Source organism: Solea senegalensis, linkage group LG14 (genome assembly GCF_019176455.1).
Source record: "Solea senegalensis isolate Sse05_10M linkage group LG14, IFAPA_SoseM_1, whole genome shotgun sequence".
Lineage (NCBI taxonomy): Eukaryota > Metazoa > Chordata > Actinopteri > Pleuronectiformes > Soleidae > Solea > Solea senegalensis.
This window is the reverse complement of record NC_058034.1, coordinates 26,017,775-26,040,562: the sequence shown is the minus strand read 5'-3', so window position 1 is coordinate 26,040,562 and position 22,788 is coordinate 26,017,775. Positions and strand designations below refer to the sequence as shown.

The 22,788-nt window shown below is 42.1% G+C and overlaps 1 protein-coding gene across 2 annotated transcripts in view; it reads left to right on the top strand.

The window, feature by feature from the left end:
* exoc2 (exocyst complex component 2) overlaps window positions 1–22,788 on the top strand; it is an 84,691-nt gene that overhangs the window by 16,783 nt on the left and 45,120 nt on the right. For both annotated transcript variants that reach the window (XM_044044874.1, XM_044044873.1), the window contains exons 3-7: window positions 3–179; window positions 4,508–4,634; window positions 9,058–9,171; window positions 14,554–14,678; window positions 19,933–20,013. In XM_044044874.1, the coding sequence (XP_043900809.1) occupies window positions 3–179; window positions 4,508–4,634; window positions 9,058–9,171; window positions 14,554–14,678; window positions 19,933–20,013 (624 nt within the window). The remainder of the gene's footprint in view (window positions 1–2; window positions 180–4,507; window positions 4,635–9,057; window positions 9,172–14,553; window positions 14,679–19,932; window positions 20,014–22,788) is intronic.

Genomic DNA, 22,788 nt, shown 5'->3' with positions numbered 1-22,788 from the left:
AGGCCTGTCGATCTGTGGCCATAACTGCCTGCTGACAGCTGAATGGATGTCAGCCAGTAAGATAGTGTGCCGTGTGGGTCCTGCCAAAGATGACAAGGGAGAGATCGTTGTCACCACCAAGTCAGGGGGTCTTGGCACCTCCACGGTGTCATTTAAACTGCTCAGACCAGAGAGAATTGGTAAGACTCAGGAGACAAATAATTATGAAGAATTGGAGACACAAGTACTTGTAAATGCAAATAAAAATGGTCTACATTGCCTATATTATTTTATATTACAATAATAATTATTAACTGCACATGTCAAAAAGGGAAATGTGGGCTGTGCCCGTTGGCTGTCGTACTGGTGCGACAACAAATGACAACATTGAACGTGACAGACAACAGACAACAGACAACAACACAACTGATCACCATTAAGTATTACCTCAACGTCCATGGGATATTTACACCAACTACGAGGGAACCCATACTGTTGCTTGCTGATCTTCACTTCTTTTTTTAACCAAGTTTCAACAACTCTGCAGCACATCTTCACAGTGTGACTGATTCTTGAAACTTGGTACCACTATACTTCTCTGTTCCTCAGTAATATTCTTGCCCTCCAAGGTTGTGTTAAACATTCTCATCAAAAAGTCCACTGCTTTCTCTCCTAGACATCTCCATACCTCCACATATATGTCATCTGGACCAACTGCCTTCCCACTCTTCATCCTCTTGATAGCTGCCCTCATCTCTCCTTACTAATCCTCTTTACTTCCTGATGCACCTGGCTGACACTTTCTCTTTGCCATCCTCTTCCTCTTTGGATACTCTCCTGCACTTTAGTGTTCCACCACCAAACACCGTCTTGGCCATGTCCCTCACTACTTAAGCTGTCATCTGGTAACTAGGAATGGATACGAAACCCGGTACTAAATGGGCCCCAAGGAAAAATATTGAAGTACCATAATATCGATAAGTGCTGACATTAATGGTGCTGCTAATGGTATTTTTGGAAAAAAATTTAGCTGTTTGTCTGTGATGGATTTTTGCTGTTTCAATGAGGAGAGATCTGTGTGTGTCTCTGTCCCAGCCTCTCACAAACACACACACGGGCAGCAAGATTAACACAAACAGACCTTTTCCAACTGAGTCATAACGGAAAGAGGTAGATGTTCCAAAGTCTGATTATAGTTCACTCACCAGGATTTGCTCACTAAACACTAAAGATCACCAAGTTTAGACTGAACCATGCTTAGCTCAAAGCATGTTACAGTTCTCTGAAATGTGAGAGAATGAGAGAACCTTTATTTATTTATTATTTAATTGTTGGATATACACACATAGTGTGAGTCCTTTCTCGGTGTTTGGTGTAACGTTAGTCTTTTTGAAAATGGCAAATAAAAAGCTTGTTTATGTTTCATGCCTTTTCCGTCTGGATGTGGCCACAGACTCTCCCTCTTGTTTATCGCTCTTCTTCAGTGTGGTGTGTGACATGTCCTGCGATGTGACTATCACACATGCAGGAGATTGTTGTCACCTACACAATCAGTATTTGCCAAAAATCCTGCAGCTCCTTCAGTGTTGGCAGCCTCCCAGACCAGTTTTCATCTCATCCTTTCATCAGTTTTGGAGGGATATCCAGTTCTTGCAATGTCACTATTGTCACAAATTTTCCTCAACTTTTTGATGTCTGTCTTCACTGTGTTCCGTCGTTTATCCAATGCTGTGGAATTGTTTTTTCACCCCTCCGTGAACCATGGCCTTTGCTGTAGCAGGCAATGTAGTAGATGTCAGGAAACTCTTACTTGGACAGCTGAACTGTATTTGGGGTTAATCAGAGTCTCTTCAGTTGATGACAGGTGTGTACCCAAGCAGAATGCTTTCACTTAATCAAAGTTGCTTCAACAAAGAATTAGCTTCTAAGTGTACACACTTTAAATTTAAGTCATCTCTTTTTCATTAGCCGGGTATGAGAGATGCTTCATTTTGTTGTACTTGTTGTGATCCTTACTCATGCAAACAGCTTATTGTACATTTGTAGTTTTGTAGATGTGTTTGTTTTTCAGTTCAAATACTACAGGTTACATTAAAGGTGGAAAACGTTTTTTATTGTGATCTAATTTTTTTTTACATCATAAAACCCGACATTTTGGACTTGGCCGACAACTGCACATCGCCAAGTGAATTAATAATAAGCCTTAAATAGTATAGCATTACATTACATTACATGTCATTTAGCAGACGCTTTTATCCAAAGCGACTTACAAAAGTGCATTTAAACATTTGGGTACAAATAAGAGCTAGAAGTAAGTAAGAGCTTCAAGTAGAACAAACTATGAAGTGCTAGTCATAAGTGCAATATATATATATTTTTTTTTTTTATTTTTTTTTGTCGTCTTAGTCGAGGTAGAGTCGGAACAAATGTGTTTTTAGTCGGCGTCGGAAGATGTGGAGGCTTTCAGCTGTCCGGATGTCGATGGGGAGATCGTTCCACCATTTGGGAGCGAGGACAGTGAACAGTCTCGAGTTCTGCGAGTGCCTCTGTGATCCTCTCAGTGAGGGAGCAGCAAGCCGGTTTGTCGATGCAGAGCGGAGTGGGCGGGCTGGGGTGTAGGTTTTGATCATGTCCTGGATGTAGGCTGGACCGGATCCGTTTGTAGCATGGAACGCAAGCACTAGAGTCTTGAAGCGGATGCGAGCAGCTACAGGAAGCCAGTGAAGGGAGCGGAGGAGCGGTGTAGTGTGGGAGAATTTTGGTAAATTGAAGACCAGTCGAGCTGCCGCATTCTGGATGAGTTGCAGAGGTCGTATGGCGCATGCAGGAAGACCAGCCAGGAGGGAGTTGCAGTAATCCAAGCGTGAGATGACAAGAGCCTGGACCAGAACCTGTGCCGCCTTCTGGGTTAGGAGAGGCCGAATCCTTCGGATGTTGTGCAACATGTATCTGCAAGATCTAGCTGTTGCAGCAATGTTGGCAGTGAGGGAGAGATGGTCGTCAAGTGTCACACCCAGGTTCCTTGCGGTGTGAGAAGGAGTTACCACAGAGTTGTCGAGGGTGATGGTTAGATCTGTGGTGGGAGAGCCCTTTCCTGGGAGAAAAAGAAATTCAGTCTTGTCGAGATTGAGTTTCAGGTGATGGTCAGACATCCACTGAGAGATGTCAGTCAGACAAGCGGTGATCCGTTCTGCTACCTGTGTGTCGGAGCTGGGAAAAGAGAGAATGAGTTGGGTGTCATCGGCGTAGCTGTGATAGGAAAAACCATGAGAGCGAATAACCGAACCAAGAGAGTTGGTGTATAGAGAGAAGAGGAGAGGGCCCAAGACAGGACCCTGAGGGACCCCAGTAGCTAGAGGACAGGGTTCCGACACGGATCCTCTCCAGGTTACTCTGTATGTTCGGTTTTGAAGATAGGACGAGAGTAGGGTAAGTGCAGAGCCTGAGACACCTAGTTCTTGAAGGGAGGAAGTAAGGATCTGGTGGTTAACTGTGTCAAACGCTGCAGAAAGGTCCAAGAGGATGAGCACAGAGGAGAGAGAGGCAGCCCTGGCAGTGTGGAGTTGCTCAGTGACAGCAAGAAGTGCAGTTTCGGTCGAGTGACCTGCTTTAAAACCAGACTGAAGAGGATCAAGAAGGTTGTTCCGGTGAAGGTAGGAGGAGAGTTGATTAAAGATAGCGCGCTCCAGAGTTTTGGAGAGAAAAGGAAGAAGAGAGACAGGTCTGTAGTTATTTACTTCAGACGGGTCAAGGGTGGGTTTTTTAAGGAGGGGGGTCACTCTGGCCTCTTTAAGAGAGTCCGGAAAGCAACCAGATGACAGAGATGTGTTAATGAGGTGGGTGAGGAAAGGAAGAAGATCAGAAGCAATTGACTGAAGAAGGTGAGAGGGGATAGGGTCAAGGGGGCAGGAGGTGGGGCGGGCAGAGGTTATTAGGGAAAGAACTTGATCCTGAGATAGAGGGGAGAAAGAGGATAGAGAAGGAGCTGAATGTGTGGTTGGTGGAGTGGTGAGAACAGGAGGTGGGGTTGAGAAAGAAGAGCGAATGTCATCTACCTTTTTTGTGAAGTAGTTGACAAAGTGAATTGGTAGAAGGGAGGAAGGAGGAGGGGGGGTGGGGGGATCAAGGAGGTTAGAGAAGATAGAGAAAAGTTTTTTGGGGTTAGAGAAAGAGGATTGAATTTTAGTCTGATAGAAAGATCGTTTGGCTGCAGAGATAGAGGCAGTGAAGGTGGAGAGAAGAGAGTGATAGGAAAGCAGGTCATCAGGGTGTTTTGATTTCCTCCATTTTCTTTCTGCTGCCCGTATCGTGGCTCTCTCAGCACGCACTGAGTCCGATAGCATTGAATAAATGCTAAATATGAAACGTTAGTGTCAAACCACAAGCTTTTCCCTAAATAGAATGTGTTGTATTTAAGCAGAATGTTTGCATGTATGCATTTGCAGGGCACTGTGTGTGCCAGTATACACCTGGGACATGATGTACATCTAAGTGATGTATGTCTCACATGTCCTGGTCTATCCTGCAGGTATCCTGGACCAGTCTGCTGTGTGGGTGGATGAGATGAACTACTATGACATGAGGACCGGCCGCAACAAAGGCATCTCCCCCCTCTCCCTGCGACCTAGCAATCCCCTGGGCATCGAGATAGACAAGTATGGTCTGACGACACACTTAATATGAGAACATGCACCCTAGTCACAGAAACCACTGCAAATCAGAGAGCCACACACATGTAAATAAGTATACTGCCTCAGAGTGGGGCTGTGGGCAAGTGGGCTAAAATCTGTAATTTGCTAATTCATTTGAACCTTAATTTAACAGACAGAAATAATAATTATATTCAGAGTTTTAAACTTAAAACATTTAGAAATTGATGTCTCCAACCAGGCTTTTAACACCTTCACATGATGTGTGGTGAACATTTTGAAATTCATAACTCTCTGAAACACTATTTCCGGCATGTCGAGCTGTGTTGTTTTTGGCAGCCAGTCTAGATTTAGTCTTAGTTTTAGTCTTTTGGACTAAAACGCCTATTAGTTTTAGTCACGTTTTAGTCGTTTCATATGTGATAGTTTTAGTCACGTTTTAGTCACTTCTATATGTGATAGTGTTAGTCACGTTTTAGTCGTTTCTATATGTGATAGTTTTAGTCGTTTCTATATGTAATAGTTTTAGTCACATTTTAGTCATTTCTATATGTGATAGTGTTAGTCAAGTTTTAGTCATTTCTATATGTGATAGTTTTAGTCACGTTTTAGTCGTTTCTGTATTTGATAGTTTTAGTCGTTTCTATATGTGATAGTTTTAGTCATTTCTATATGTGATAGTTTTAGTCTTTTAGTATTTCTGATAGTGCTAGTTTTAGTCATTTCTTTATGTGATAGTTTTAGTCACGTTTTAGTCTTTTATGTATTTGATAGTTTTAGTCGTTTCTATATGTGATCATTTTAGTCACGTTTTGATCATTTCTGTATGTGACAGTTTTAGTCACGTTTTAGTCTGTATGTGATAGTTTTTCGCTTTTATTTCTATATTTGATAGTTTTAGTCAATTATGTGATATTTTTAGTCACATTTTAGTCGTTTCTATATGTGATAGTTTTAGTCACGTTTTAGTCGTTTCTATATGTGATAGTTTTGATTTTAGTCGTTTCTATATGTGATAGTTTTAATCACGTTTTAGTAATTTCTATATGTGATAGTTTTAGTCACGCTTAGTCCTTTCTATATGTGATAGTTAGTTGCTTAGTTTCTACGCAGTTTTAGTCAGCTTGTGATAGTTTTTGTCACGTTTTAGTTGTTTCTATATTTGATAGTTTTAGTCACGTTTTAGTCGTTTCTATATGTGATAGTTTTAGTCACATTTTAGTGGTTTTTAGTCTCCATCGCTTTTAGTCGTTTCTATATGTGATAGTTTTAGTCGTTTCTATATGTAATAGTTTCAGTCACATTTTAGTCATTTCTATATGTGATAGTGTTAGTCAAGTTTTAGTCGTTTCTATATGTAAAAGTTTTAGTCACGTTTTAGTCGTTTCTATAAGTGATAGTTTTAGTCACTTTTTAGTAATTTCTATATGCGATAGTTTTAGTCACATTTTAGTCGTTTCTATATGTGATAGTGTTAGTCACATCTTAGTAATTTCTATATGTGATAGTTTTAGTCATGTTTTAGTAATTTCTATATGCGATAGTTTTAGTCACGTTTTAGTCGTTTCTATATGTGATAGTTTTAGTCACGTTTTTGTTATGTCATAGTCCGTGTTGAGCCGCATTTTGTAATAACGGTGCATTTTGTAATAAACGTCCAAAATGTAATAACTTTTTCATTTCATTTTGTAATAAAGCCGCATTTTGTAATAAACTGCCACATTTTGTAATAAACTGCCCCAACGCATTTTGTAATACATTTTGCCACATTATGTAATAAGTTATTACATTTTGAGAAGATTATTACAAAATGCACTTGCAACTTTTTTATTCTCTAGGAAATGTAATAACATGGTGCATTATGTAATAATACCTATTATTGTTGTTTGTTAAACAATGAATTTATACAAGAGTGACTTTTTTGTTGTTTTTTATGCAATTTCCCTTAGAGCTATGTAGCCCAATAAATCTATGTATGACAGAACACATTTTGAATTATATAGGCCAATAACTTGTGGCCAAATTCAAAGCTCTACATGGTCTGTCACTCAGCCAGGGAGGGGAGGGCGGGCTGTAATCTGATTGGCTTTATGAATTGCTTTATGAATGTTGATCTTATGTTATAGCCCTAGATTTGTCTCAATAAAGGATGCTATCATTAAAGAGGACGCTGCTTTTGTAGGAATACTGAAAAACAAGGTGTTAACAAATTTATTGTTTTCACACCTGTTTCACACCCAATTTTTAGCCTTTTAATAGCTATTTCGATGCTTACTATTTATGACTGTGTTTACCCTTTGGCCGCCAAAGATATTCCAAAAATTTATGAAATATTAATATTAATTTTCCAAAAGGCTGTAACTTGAAACTGATAAGAGATAAAATTATGCTGTAAATGAGATAAACCTTAACCACAACCCAAAGTACGTGATGGGAGTAAATGTACCAATCTAATTTGCATATTATGACATTCATTGTGATCTGGGATGTGTTGTTTAAATGATCACTTTATTTTTTGAGCAGTGTACTATTGTAAAAAATGTCTTTATACTTCCATATATTCAATTACACAGATAATATTTGACACAGTTTTTTCATACCTGGCATCATGTTGAACTCTGTTGGCTGTCTCAATTAAGCATGCAAGCAGTACATGATCTTTGTAGAACTGATGCAGCAGCCAATCAGATTACAGCCCGCCCTCCCCTCCCTGGCTGAGTGACAGACCATGTAGAGCTTTGAATTTGGCCACAAGTTATTGGCCTATATAATTCAAAATGTGTTCTGTCATACATAGATTTATTGGGCTACATAGCTCTAAGGGAAATTGCATAAAAAACAACAAAAAGTCACTCTTGTATAAATTCATTGTTTAACAAACAACAATAATAGGTATTATTACATAATGCACCATGTTATTACATTTCCTAGAGAATAAAAAAGTTGCAAGTGCATTTTGTAATAATCTTCTCAAAATGTAATAACTTATTACATAATGCGGCAAAATGTATTACAAAATGCGTTGGGGCAGTTTATTACAAAATGTGGCAGTTTATTACAAAATGCGGCTTTATTACAAAATGCGGCTCAACAGTCCGTCACTCGTTAATTCCACTGTTGTATCTGCTTGGGTTTCCGGCGTTAGAGCAGCCGCCATGTTTTCCTCCATGTCTTCATGAGACGATTAGTTTGACTTCTTAAACCGTACTGTGTAAGAGTTTTCTGAATTCTAAACCGTAGTCTTGGTCCCTCCCATACCTATTTTCCATAGAAATATTAAAATCATTATTTTAAGGGGGGTAAGGCGGACGGTTTTTAAGAGCTCTCCCCTATGCGGCCATCTTGGTTAGTTGCTCCACCTGAAGTCTGAATCGGTGAATTTTGATCACATTCAGCGAAATTACCCAGGAAAACGGGAGGAAAAAATAGGACTTTACGGCGTCCTGCATAAAAGTAGGCCGTCTAATTTCTTATTATTTTCAGTATAAGGCGTCCTGGACGCCCTGCTGGCTAAAAGCTGAGCATCCATCACAGACAGACCAGGTACAGACATACCTCGTGCCCAGGGTCGGCATGGCAACATGGTGCCTGGACTCCAAGACCCCAAACCCACCCAAACTCCAAGGACAGCCCAGAGGTGGTCTACAGTCCACCAACCTCCAAACCCTCAAAGCCCCCCATGCTATGAAATAATTATTTCACGTCCACTCACATCACTCTTTACCAAATTCAGGGTAACACTGTCTTGAAATGGATGTTTGCAACCAGCATTGAGAGTTTACAAGCATATTTAGCAGTAGTGAAATGAATACAATAGCCTTGCTACCAATGCATTTATGCATGATTGAATGTGTGTTTATTGTTAAGTACACATACAAGCGTTCAATCACTCTTCTCACTCTCCATGTGTGCAGCTTAATTTGTTTACACATCACATTTTGGGGAGTTGCCTTTCTTATAAAGGACAAAAAGCAAGTCTCCATAATGTAAATGATTATATTTGAAGATGAAAACACGTTTTATGGTTATGAAGACGTTAGAGTTAAGGTTTGGCTTAGGGTTAGGTCGTTAGTGTTAGGCCAGTGGAAATAAATGTACCTGAAACATGCCGATAGGACCTAACCATTCTAGAAATTCTCTGTGGAGTTAGCACTAGATGAAATTGGCTATGTCCAAACCTAGACATGTATTACATATTAAAGTTACAAGTATTCAAATAAAATGCCTACTGTTGAGTCCATATTTGTTCCATCAAGTCATGAAATGGGATGAACTTACTGTCTTGGTTGTGCTGTGTTCCCTTTCCATACCATGTTGAGAAACTGAAATCTGTCTTGCTGTCTCCACTCAGAATGGCATTAATATTTATTATATTTATTACATTGATTCTTTGGTTAAGTGTTTTGTTTGTTCATTTGTCCTCTCCTAGATGCAAAATCCTACAGAGTGACATGGAGCTGACCTTTCCAGGCATGAGTGGAGACTTCACCAGTGAGAACTTCTCTGCCACCTGGTACCTCATCGAGAACCATGCAGGATCGAGGTAGGTTTCCATCTCTATACTTCACCTAGATCCTGCATTGGCTCCTGAATAGGGCTGCACAATATCACAAATATATCATTATCGTGATATCTACATGCTTGATATACTGTACATATCGCAAATGACCACTTGAACTGCGATCTTCTAGATCTTCTTCTTCTTCTTTTCCTTTTGGCGGCTCTCTTCAGGGGTCGCCACAGCGAATCAGCCTCCTCCATCTCACCCTGTTCTCTGTATCCCCCTCTCTCACACCAACTAACTTCATGTCCTCTTTCACTACATCCATAAACCTTCTCTTTGGTCTTCCTCTAGACCTCCTGCCTGGCAGGTCCAACCCCAGCATCCTTCTACCAATATACTCACTATCCCTCCTCTGTATATGACCAAACCATCTCTTTCTGGCCTCTCTGACCTTATCTCCAAAACATCTAACATGTGCTGTTCCTCTGATTGACTCATTCCTGATCCTATCCATCTTCGTCACTCCCAAAGAGAACCTCAACATCTTCATCTCTGCTACCTCCAGCTCTGCTTCCTGTCTTTTCCTCAGTGCCACTGTCTCTAGACCATACAGCATCACTGGTCTCACCATTGTCTTGTATATCTTTCCTTTCATTCTGGCTGATACTCTTTTATCACACATTACCCCTGACACTTTTCTCCACCCATTCCAACCAGCTTGAACACGTTTTTTCACCTCTTTTCCACAATCTCCACTGCTCTGGACTGTTGACCCTAAATACTTCAAGTCCTCCATCTTCTTTATCTCCACTCCCTGTAGCCTCATGGTTCCACTTGGGTTCCTCTCATTCACACACATATATTCTGTCTTGCTGCGACTAACCTTCATTCCTCTCCTTTCTAGAGCATATCTCCACCTCTGGAGCTTTTCCTCCACCTGGTCTCTGCTCTCACCACAGATCACAATGTCATCTGCAAACATCATAGTCCATGGAGATTCCTGTCTAACCTCATCTGTCAGTCTGTCCATAACCACCGCAATCAAGAAGGGACTCAGAGTCGAACCCTGATGTAGTCTCGCCTCCACCTTGAACTTCTCTGTCACACCTACAGCACACCTCACCGCTGTCTCACAGTTGGCATACATGTCCTGCACCAGTCTAACATACTTCTCTGACACTCCAGACTTCCTCATACAGTACCATAGTTCCTCTCTCTTTTTCCAGATCTACAAAGGCACAATGCAGCTCCCTCTGACCTTCTCTGTATTTGTCTACCAGCATTCTTAAAGCAAATACTGCATCTGTAGTACTCTTTCTAGGCAAGAAACCATACTGTTGCTCACAAATGCTGACTTCTGCTCTCAGTCTAGTTTCCACTACTCTTTCCCATAACTTCATTGTATGGCTCATCAACTTTAACTTTTAACATCTCCCTTATTCTTAAAAATGGGCACCATCACACTTCTTCTCCATTCCTCAGGCATCCCCTCACTCTCTAAGATCCTGTTGAATAGTCTAACCAGAAACTCTACTGCCTCTCCTAGACCAACTGCCTTTCCATTCTTCCAAGTGCCCCCCCTCACTTCAGCTTTACTAATCTCTGCTACTTCATGGTTCACAGTAGTCTACCCTTTGCTCTCTTTCATTTTCCTCATTCATTAGCTCTTCAAAGTACTCTTTCCATCTTCCCATTACTTCTGTGGCACCTGTCAACACATGTCCCTCTCTATCCTGAATCACCCGACCTGCTGGACGTCTTTCCCATCTCTATCTCTGTGTTTTGCCAACCTGTATAAATCATTCTCTCCCTCCTTACTTTTCCAACCTAGCATATACATTATACTCCTGCACTTCCCCATTCCACCACCAAGTCTCCTTATCTACTTTCCTTCCAGACGACACACCAAGTACTCTCCTACCTGTCTCCCTGATTACGTTAGCTGTAGTTGTCCAGTCATCTGGGAGCTCTCCCTGACCACCCAGATTCTTTCTCAACTCCTCCCTGAGTTGGATACCTGGATACCAAACCTGCCCATCACTTCTTCATCACCTCTGTTTTCTGCACCAACATGTCCATTGACATCTGCACCAATTACCACTCTCTCACCTATGGGGATATTCTGCATCACTTCATCTAACTCACTCCAGAATGTTTCCTTCACCTCTAATTCACATCCCACCTGTGGGGCATAGCCACTAATAACATTTAACTTCACTCCTTCAATTTCAAGCTTCAGACTCATTAGTCTATCTGACACTCTTTTCACTTCCAGGACATTCCTAACAAACTCCTCCTTAAGGATAACCCCTCCTCCATTTCTCTTCCTATCAATACCATAGTAGTACAACTTCAAACTTGCACCTAAGCTTCTCGCCTTGCTACCTTTCCACCTGGTCTCCTGGACACACAGTATGTCCACCTTCCTTCTCTGCATCATGTTAATCAACTCTCTAGTTTTTCCTGTCATCGTCCCAATATTCAAAGTCCCTACTCTCAGTCCCAGACTCTCTTTTCTCTCTGTTTCTGAACCCGCCTTCCTCCTCTCCTCCTTCGACTTCGACCAACAGTAGCCCAATTTCCACTGTTACCCTGTAGGTTATCGGCACCAATGGCGGTCGTTGTTAAGTTTTACGCCGGATGCCCTTCCTGACCCTCTGCATTTATCCGGGCTTGGGACCGGCTCAAAAAGACACTGGCTTACTGGCAGTGCACTCCATAGTGAACAGTGTTTCACACAGTCGTTCATATCAGTGGGCTCAGCTTGTTTCTCACTGAGTTTAAAACAGGCTTAAATGTCAGCGCATGTAAATCCTCCAAGAACCAGGTAACACAGCTGTGCTGCAGCAGAGGCTGCATCTATGAATCACACAGCACGGCCATATGGAGGACGAAACATGACTTATTTAGAAATAAATAAATAAAAGCATGAAAAAATTTAGAAATAAATACAGGGATAAATAAATAAGTGCATAAATAAATGCATAAATGCTTAAATGCTTAAATAAATGAATAAATAAATGCGTAAATAAATAAATGCTTAAATGAATGGATAAATAAGTAAATGCATAAATAAATAAACAAATAAATAAATAAAAGCATGAAAAAATGCATAAATAAATAAATGCTTCAATAAATGAATAAATAAATACAGGGATAAATAAATGACTTGACTTATGTAGAAATAATAAATAAAAGCATGAAAAAATGTAGAAATAAATACAGGGATAAATAAATAAGTGCATAAATAAATGCATAAATGCTTAAATGCTTAAATAAATGAATAAATAAATACAGGGATAAATAAATAAATAAATGCATAAATAAATGAATAAATAAATAAATGCTTAAATGAATGGATAAATAAGTAAATGCATAAATAAATGAACGAATAAATAAATAAATAAAAGCATGAAAAGCATGAAAAAATGCATAAATAAATAAATGCTTAAATAAATAAATAAATGAATAAATAAATACAGTGATACATGCATAAATGAATGAATAAATAAATACATGCATAAATGAATGAATACATAAATACAGGGATACATAAATGTATGAATGAATAAATAAATAAATGCGTTACCTTTAGTTCTACATTTCTGTTCACCTACATTTATTTATTTCTGTATTACTGTGTCCATATGTTAATGAGGTAGGAGGTCCTAACCTCAGTCAATAGCATGATTGGTCACAGGAGTGTGCTCGATTCAGGTCGACGACTTCTGCCGTTACAAGTGGCGCTTATTCGTGCACAGGAACGTTGTTGGCGACCAGCTCGCTCAGCACTGCTGTCAACTCCTCAGTAAGGAAAGTCGCTATTGGCTGTCGCTATAAGTCCCTAAATGACGTCATCACCTAATTTGCATAATTGACCATTTGCCTGAAATGTGCGCCGTGACACGGTACAGATGTCAGTACTGACACGTGTCAAATGCAGTGATTTATTTTTGTGTGAGACTCAGTGAAGAAACATTACATTTACACGGCGGTGGCCATGTGTGACTCATTAGCAGTCTGGACGCGGAGTGGTAAGGGTTGTTTTACTAAGATCTACTGGGATCCCGTGCAATTCATTGCAACTGTACTCGATCCTCATCATAAAGATCATGACTTGGATGTGAGGATAAAGCTGCGCATAGAGAAATGATCCAGGCTGCGTTGGATACAGAGAGCCCGTGCAGGAGCGGTGTGCAGAAAAAAGGGCTTGTCTGTCTGCAGAGGAGGAGCATGAATCCTCGTTGTCTGATATGCTCGATGAGATCCTCCTAAATATTTTCATAGTTTCTTAATTGATTTATTCTTTGAAGCATGAATATTCATCTATATAATTGCAGTGCCTTGACTGTAGTGAGGTAAGTACACACAGTTCCAGCCATAACAATTAGATTAAAAAAACAATGGTTCAGAATTATAAGCATAATCATTTCTTTCGATGTGTCGTTTTTTGTTGTTTTAAGTTTTTCCTGATTTTCGTTTTTTGGTTTCGGCCAACAATTTTCATTTCGGTGCATCCTTACTATAAAGTGTTGTGTCCATTTGGTGAAAGATGTTCTATCTTAAAGTGTTGCAGGTTTTGGACATAGTGTTTGTTGAACACACTGCTAACTTTCTCCAGGACTTTCTCCAGGATAATAATGTTTTGCAGTTTTCTTCCTTGTCTGAAGCCACAAGCTTTAAATGCCCCTGTGATGTGTTCCTTCATCTTTCCCTTAAGCCGTCAGTTACTGGTTGGTGGCTTGGCCCATGCTGACATTCCAATGACTAAATTTAAATGAAAATAATTTACGTATAGAGGAAAATGAAACAGAATTTTTATTGCTTTTAGTGTGAGGTCAGGTTGTCTTGACTGAATCTATACACACTCAGTTGATTTGTCATTCACACAAAAAAGCCTTCAGTCGACTTGACATTGTAATTTCTGGGCAGATGAGAGTTATTTTGGACTTTCCTCTCCCTCCTACTTAGACTTCCACTAACCAGAACTTCAGCATCCATCATCAGGGATCTCTGGACTTCTCAGGGTGGATTTTAGAGCTGCAACTAACGATTATTTTCATAATGGATTAATCTGTCGATTATATTCTCGATTAATCGTTTGGTCCATAAAATATCAGAAAACCTTAAAAAATGTTGATCGGTGTTCATCAAACCTGGAAATGTCTTGTCCTCAAATGTCTTGTTTGTTTTGCTTTTAAAGATTTCTTTGTTCTCCAGAGCAAAGAAATGAAGAAAGTATTCACATTTAAGAAGCTTAAACAGTCAGAAATCTTCAAACCTCATTCAAGACTGACACAAACAACCACACACTCAGCGCAGACAAGACATGGATGCTTAAGTGTACTGCACCCTCGTATTGACAGAAAGCAACTAATTGTAAGTTAACACTTAAATTAGCTGTTATTTCTGTTTTCTTAGTTTTGAGCAGTTGAAGGTTGCAGCCAGTAACCTTAAGAAGCAAGCTACTAAGAAGAATGAGGGGAGTCTGGCCTATGTGAAAGGAGGCCTCAGTACGTTCTTTGAGGCCCAGGACGCTCTTGCAGGTGAGACGCACATGAACACATCAGAATCAGAATCAGAATCAGAAGAGCTTTATTGCCAAGTACGATTTGCACATACAAGGAATTTGTTCTGGTGTCATTGGCGCATAACAAGCATACAAAATTTTCTAAAGTGAACAGTAAACGTATATATACACAGTATATAAATGTTTTTAAAGATGAAAAAGAGCACTACAGAAAGAGCAGTAAAGAGCAGTAAAGAGCAGTACGACTGGGCAGAAGTGAGTAACAGTGCAAAGTGTAATAAGTAATAGTAATGACGTTAATATAACGCATAAAAGGATGTAATGATAATGTGACATGTAGAGGCAGAGGAGGAGTGTGAGGAGTCAGAGTGTCAGGGGGGGTCTCCGGGCCTTGTTGATAAGGCTAGTAGCAGACGGGAAAAAACTGTTCTTGTGGCGTGAGGTTCTGGTCCTGATGGACCGCAGCCTCCTGCCAGAGGGGAGTGACTCAAAGAGTTTCTGTCCGGGGTGGGAGGGATCAGCCATAATCTTTCCTGCACGCCTCAGAGTTCTGGAGGCGAACAGGTCCTGGAGAGATGGAAGATTGCAGCCGATCACCTTCTCTGCAGACCGAATGACACGCTGCAGTCTGCCCTTGTCCTTGTCCTTGGCCGTGGCAGCAGCGTACCAGATGGTGATGGAGGAGGTGAGGATGGACTCAATGATGGAGGAGTAGAAGTGCACCATCATTGTCTTTGGCAGGTTGAATTTCTTCAGCTGCCGCAGGAAGTACATCCTCTGCTGGGCTTTTTTGATGAGAGAGCTGATGTTCAGCTCCCACTTGAGGTCCTGGGTGATGATAGTTCCCAGGAAGCGAAAGGAATCCACAGTGTCAACTGTGGAGTCACAGAGGTTGATGGGTGCAGGTGAGGCTGAGTTCTTCCTGAAGTCCACGACCATCTCCACTGTCTTTAGAGCGTTGAGCTCTAGGTTGTTTTGGTTGCACCAAGTGACCAGCTGGTCAACCTCCCACCTGTAGGCGGACTCGTCACCATCAGAGATGAGTCCGATGAGGGTGGTGTCGTCCGCGAACTTCAGGAGCTTGACGGACTGGTGACTGGAGGTGCAGCTGTTTGTGTACAGGGAGAAGAGCAGAGGAGAAAGAACGCAGCCCTGGGGGGATCCGGTGCTGATGACCTGTGAGTCGGAGACATGTTTTCCCAGCTTCACATGCTGCTTCCTGTCAGACAGGAAGTCAGTGATCCACCTGCAGATGGAGTCAGGCACGCTCAGCTGGGAGAGCTTCTCCTGGAGCAGAGCCGGGATGATGGTGTTGAAGGCAGAGCTGAAATCCACAAACAGGATCCTGGCATAGGTTCCTGCAGAGTCCAGGTGCTGGAGGATGTGGTGGAGGGCCAGATTAATTGCATCGTCTACAGACCTGTTGGCTCTGTAGGCAAACTGCAGTGGGTCCAGGAGGGGGTTGGTGATGGCTTTCAGGTGTGAAAGCACAAGACGCTCAAAGGACTTCATAACAACAGAGGTCAGGGCGACGGGTCTGTAGTCATTGAGTCCTGTGGTCCTTGGCTTTTTGGGAACAGGGATTATTGTCGAGGTCTTGAAGCAGGCTGGCACGTGACATGTCTCCAATGAGGTGTTGAAAATGTCTGTGAACACTGGAGACAGCTGATCAGCGCAGTGCTTCAAGCTGGATGAGGAGACAGAATCCGGACCAGCTGCTTTCCTGGGATTCTGTTTCCTGAAGAGTTTGTTGACGTCCCTCTCATGGATGGAAAGAGTCAACACTGAGGTGGGTGGGGAGGTGGAGGGGGGGACCTTTAAGGTGGGCATTGGTGGAGATGCCCAGGCCCCTGCTGAGGTGGGGGAGGTGTAGGTGAAACACTGGAGCTGGGGGAGTTGGGAGGTGTTGTGGGGGATGGTTTCAGGACTGTCCCTCTGTCTTTCAAAGCGGCAGTAGAACTCGTTCAGGTCGTTGGCTAGGCGTTGGTCGTTAAAGGAGTGGGGGGCTTTAGGCTTGTAGTTGGTGATCTGCCTAAGCCCTTTCCAGACAGACGCAGAGTCGTTGGCTGAGAATTGGTGTTGGAGCTTCTCAGAGTACAGTCGTTTAGCCTCTTTCACCGCCTTGCTAAACTTGTACTTTGCCTCTTTAAATCTGTCTTTGTCTCCACTCCTGAAGGCCTCTTCCTTATCCAACCTTAACCTTCTGAGCTTGGCTGAGAACCAGGGTTTGTCATTGTTGTAACTCACCCTGGTGCATGATGGAACACAGCAGTCCTCACAGAAGCTGATGTATGACGTCACAGCCTCTGTGTACTCATCCAGACTGTTGGTAGCAGTCCTGAATACATCCCAGTCAGTAGAGTCCAAACACGCCTGTAGATCCTCCACAGCCTCACTGGTCCACTTCTTTGATGTCCTCACTACAGGTTTGCAGAGTTTTAGTTTCTGCCTGTAAGCAGGAATCAGGTGGACCATGACGTGGTCAGAGTGTCCCAGTGCAGCACGGGGGACGGCGTGATAAGCATCCCTGACTGTGGTGTAACAGTGATCCAGAATGTTCTCCTCTCTGGTCGGGCATTTAATAAACTGTCTGTACTTGGGGAGTTCGCGAGTGAGGTTTCCTTTGTTAAAGTCGCCTAGGACAATAACTAAAGAGTCCGGGTTGATCCGCTCCACACACAGTATCTGATCGGCGAGCATGCGCTGTGCGTCCTGCACGCTGGCGTGCGGTGGGATGTAAACACCGACCAGAATGAATGAAGCAAACTCACGGGGTGAATAAAAAGGCTTGCAGTTTATGATGAAAGATTCCAGGTCAGGAGAACAGTGCTGCTGAATCACTGTCACGTCGTTGCACCAGCCACTGTTGATGTAAAAACAGATTCCTCCACCTTTAGTTTTGCCGGAAAGTTCCGTGTCTCTGTCCGCTCTGTAGAGTTGGAAGCCTGCCAGCTGCAGCGCAGAGTCCGGTATTAATCCACACAGCCACGTCTCCGTGAAGCACAAAACAGCCGATGAATAGAAGTCCCTGTTTTTTCCCAACAGCAGTTGTAATTCATCCAGTTTATTGGCCAGTGAACGCACATTAGAGAGAAATATTCCCGGTAGCGATGTGCGTAATCCGCGCTGGCGAAGACGCACGAGCGCACCGGCCCGTTTCCCTCTCCTCCGGCGTTTCACTGCGTGGACAAAGGTGAGCACACCTTTGACCATAATGTCCAAAATTTCCAGTGTGGGGAGAAGAAAAGTAGGAAATATTCCGCTGGTGTTGTTACCCTGATGTTCATGAGCTCTTCTCTGGTGAAAGAGCTCCGTGTAGAATCGCAAAAGACGGAGTTAAAACACAAAACAAGACAGAACAACGCGCACCAACACACCGAGGCAACCATCCGCGGCGCCATCGTAACAATCATTGTTGTCTGTTGTGGAATAATACCAACTATTGGAGAGTTACTCCACCAACTCCAAGTCATCACTCTTCTTCTGCTCAAACTTTTGATTTCACAGTGTGGTATAGTCACCTTAAGCTTCCCTTCCCTTCACTCACTCGAGCTGACAAGGTTTAAGTTAAATGGGACAAAACAAATTTATTTTAACTTGGCCCAGTAATTAATTCTCCAGACTAATAATAATAATGGCGTAAATACTAGAGATGTTCCGATACCATTTTTTCCCTCCCGATACTGATTCCGATACTTGTGCTGTGGGTATCGGCCGATACAGAATACCGATACCAGTGTGTTTTAAAAAAAAAAATATCATACTACCCCTGCATGACTGTGATATGATTATCATTGGTGGTAAGGTTTGGCTCAGGTTAAACCCTCTGTAAAACATGAACTAATACAGCAAATGGACACCATTTATTTTTACCAGTGATATGTTATTTCGTTTTTCAGCTTGTATGTTTGTTTTGACTCTGGTCCGAACACCGCAGCAGTGGCAGAGCTTCAAGTTTCCATGACGACTGACCGGGAAGGGACGAGCGTGACATCGTTTTTACGTGACTCCAGATTGTTAAAATGAGTCTCTGAAGTAACGCTGAACTTTAAAAACAGAGGCATACATATGCAGGACACAGGTACGCTGGTTAGTTGTCGTGCTGCTCTTTTCGTTTAATAAACGGGGCACTCCAGTTTGACTGTAGGCCTGCTAACGGAGCTAGCGCAGCTAACAACGCTAACAGAGCTAACTTGTAAGTACTGCCAAACCGCCGACATGATGAGCTAACGTTAGCTCCTTGTCTACAGGTGTCGGGTGATAAGTTCTTCTTCACACCTCTAAAACAGCACCGCGCAACTGTTTCAAGAGCGGCGAAGAAGAACCGTGTCAGAGCTAACAGAGCTCTAATAAATTACATGGTATCGGATCGGTGCATGGGCTCCAGTACTCGCCGATACTGATGCCCACATTTTCGGCAGTATCGGAGGCATTTCCGATACCGGTATCACAATTGGAACAACTCTACTAAATACAAATCAAATCAAATCAATAAACCCCAACAGAAGAGCGGTCCTCACCAACCATTTAACAATCCCTTGATAGGCCCAAGTATTGACATTAATATGTAAACCTTAACAAATAATGTTGTCAGTATGGCAGTCTGATAGTAGTCACAAACAATGACCTGAGAAAATGCAGCAAAATTAAATGCAGTGTGAAAACAAAGTGAAACACAATTCTAATTCAACCCGCCTGCATGCAAGCTCAACACTTTGATTCCGAGCAGTTCTACAATCGAGCAAAATCAGTTTGGTTTTTGACAGCAACATAAAAGTCCACAACAACAAAGTCCACAGCTCAGCCGAGCAGCACTCAGCTCCTCTGAGGAATCTGAAATGATGGTCACATGTAATGTTGCGTACAACATTGCACTTTAAACTTTATTTTTCTTTTAATATGCAATTGTGCTGTATATTGTGTATTTGAAAGGATCCACAGCTAATATAAGAAGGTAAATAAACTAAACCCACACTACAGCTGTCAGCACCCAGCTGCCCACTCCTGCACACCATGTATTTATTCACGAGAAGAGTCATACCGCTCTTTCATTGCTTTGTTAGGTGAGTTGATCCAGTACAGTTACCATTGGGATGAGGACAGGTCCTCAGTTGTGTGGGAACAGTCAAAAGGAAAAGGATTTGTGCAGTGGTTATCTTATATTTATTTTCCATATGTCTAACCTGCTAATGTTTACATTTACTTTCTCTTTTTTCATTTGAGTGCATTTTGTCTTTTACAATCGCAATGAATTGCAACTTGTTTTGCAGCAATTCACCAGAGATTGGAGTCTGATGGAACAGAGAGAGTTGAAGGATCAATGACCCAACGACTTGAAAACATCCTCAACAGTAAGCATGTCTTTGCATATTTATAGTGCTCCCCATATACATGTTGAGTTTTCGGACTTTCCTCTTAAAAATGTCCATCTCACACATAAATCTGTTTGGTGTGTAATTTCACACACTGACATCTGAGTGCCAATGACATCTGAGGAATGTAGTTGCTGCTTTATTAAACTAGAAGTGAATCTTAAATCCTAATAAAGGATTTCAAACAAGTCTCAAAATACATTACTAATGGATACAGCACCATAGAAATAAAGTGGCAAACATATATAACAAATATTATAGACTTAGGAAATCATAGATTTTAATGAGACACCTGTAAATATTATCAAAATATGTCGTATTGTAATACTTCATTATTTCATTCTTTATTGATCTGCTAAATTTTGTAATGGCGTTGTGTAATATATTTGTCTACAGTTTAAATTATAAGTACATATTGCTTTAGGTATTACAAAATGCTGCAGTTATCTGCACCCATTTTTAACAGTTTTGATAAATTAGACTGTTGCTGTATTTTATTACTACTAGGGCTGGGACTTTACGATGAATTAATTACATAAAAAATAATGCAACAGAAAAAATAACCCATTTAATTGCAATTTATTTTTGCACTCCAAACAGCACGCAACGTTGCTCGCTGCACGAGTTCCCTGTGCATAATTCTGATGCACAGGACACGACACGAGAGAAATGGAAACCGATGAGAAGTTTGTTGCTGGGTTTGGTTTAAAAAACTACCGAGTGGAAACATGGATAAAAGTACAGTTGCCTACCACCGGAGCACTTCCATCCTCCTCTACCTCCCACCTCAATGCCAAACATATTGCAGCTAGCACAGACAATGCTCCTAGTTTGAGCGGCTGTGTCGCCAATCCACACTTGACGAAACGACAGGCTTCAGAGCCGACATGAGTCCATGACTGACAAAACAAACGCGCTGGCAACGTGGATTACAGTAGACTGTCGACCAAGCTCGGTGCTAGAACATCAGGGACTGTCATTAGTGGAAATATACTGTACTGTTTTTATCTTATTTTATTTGAATAAAAACAAATGTGTTTAAGACATAGAAAGTTTACTAACAGTCCTGAAAAAGCCTCAATATAGGTTACTTGAATTGAAGTTTGTGCATTGTGAACAATGCAGTTACAGTGCCTTGTGAAAGTATCCGGCCCCCTTGAACTTTTCAACCTTTTGCCACATTTGAGGCTTCAAACATAAAGATATAAAATTGAATTTTTTTGTCAAGAATCAACAACAAGTGGGACACAATCGTGAAGTGGAACCAAATTTATTGGATAATTTATACTTTTTTAACAAATAAAAAACTGAAAAGTGGGGCGTGCAATATTATTCGGCCCCCTTGCGTTATTACAGCTGCAAGTCGCTTGGGATATGTCTCTATCAGTTTTGCACATCGAGAGACTGGAATTCTTGCCCTTTCTTCCTTACAAAACAGCTCAAGCTCAGTGAGGTTGGATGGAGAGCGTTTGTGAACAGCAGTCTTCAGCTCTTTCCACAGATTCTCGATTGGATTCAGGTCTGGACTTTGACTGGGCCATTCTAACACCTGGATACGTTTATTTGTGAACCATTCCATTGTAGATTTGGCTTTATGTTTAGGATTATTGTCCTGTTGGAAGATAGACCGGTTTGAGTGGACGCTGGCATGTATGTTGCCGCTGCTCACCGGTAGTTTTTCCAAGTGTTTTTCAAGTGTTTTATCGCTGCTTTGGCCTATGGTATGCACCATCACCCGGACATCGCTCGCCCACCCCGCCGGCGTTACATCCACCGTGGGTCCCGCAGACATCTCCAGCACAATGGCTCCAGTACAGTCAACTCTACTTGGTCCACTTCTCGTCCCAGAAACTCCGGCCGTACCGTCAACCACAACGCATTAGCCGGCCTGGCTAGGTCGGCTAATGCTACTAGTGTCAAACACGACACCTTCGCTGTCAACTTCGGTCTGCTCAACATCCGCTCACTCACGAGCAAAGGACACCTCATCCATGATCTCCTCACTGACCGAAAGCTTGACTTTCTCTTTTTAACAGAAACTTGGCAACAGCCTAATGACTTCTCTGCACTCAACGAATCCACTCCTCCCGGTTTTGTTTACATCTGCCGTCCCCGAGGCAACGGCCGTGGAGGAGGTCACCGCGAGAAGTGGAAAGTCCTGCCCGTCTCTGTCCCTGCATGTAGCACATTTGAATGCCTTGTTTTTAAGCTTCCTGGACCTACACCAACCATCATCGCCACAGTTTACCGCCCCCCCAAGCCACACAGTGATTTTATCAGTGAATTTTCCACTCTACTCACTTATATATCTACTCTCTCTCCAAATTTAATTCTGCTGGGGGACTTCAATATACACATGGACAATACCAACCTGCCTCTCACTAGAGACTTTGCATCCTGTCTGGACAGTTTCGGAATACAACACCTCATAGATTTCCCCACCCACATTAAAGGACACACACTGGACTTAGTCTGCTGCTCTGGTCTCACCCCCTCCAAGCCCACTGCCAATGCTTTCCCTGTAACAGACCACTCCTCCTCACTTTTAACGCCACACTCCGCCTTTCTACTCTCAAATCCCCCCGTCTCATTTCATTTCGTAATATTAAGGACATTAACATCAACACTCTCTGCTCCATTATCGACAGTTTTCAGACCCCAGACTCCCTCTCCAACCCAGATGAACTGGTCACTCTTTATAACACCTGCCTCACCAACACGCTCACCTCTCTCGCCCCCCTGAAAACCCAGTCT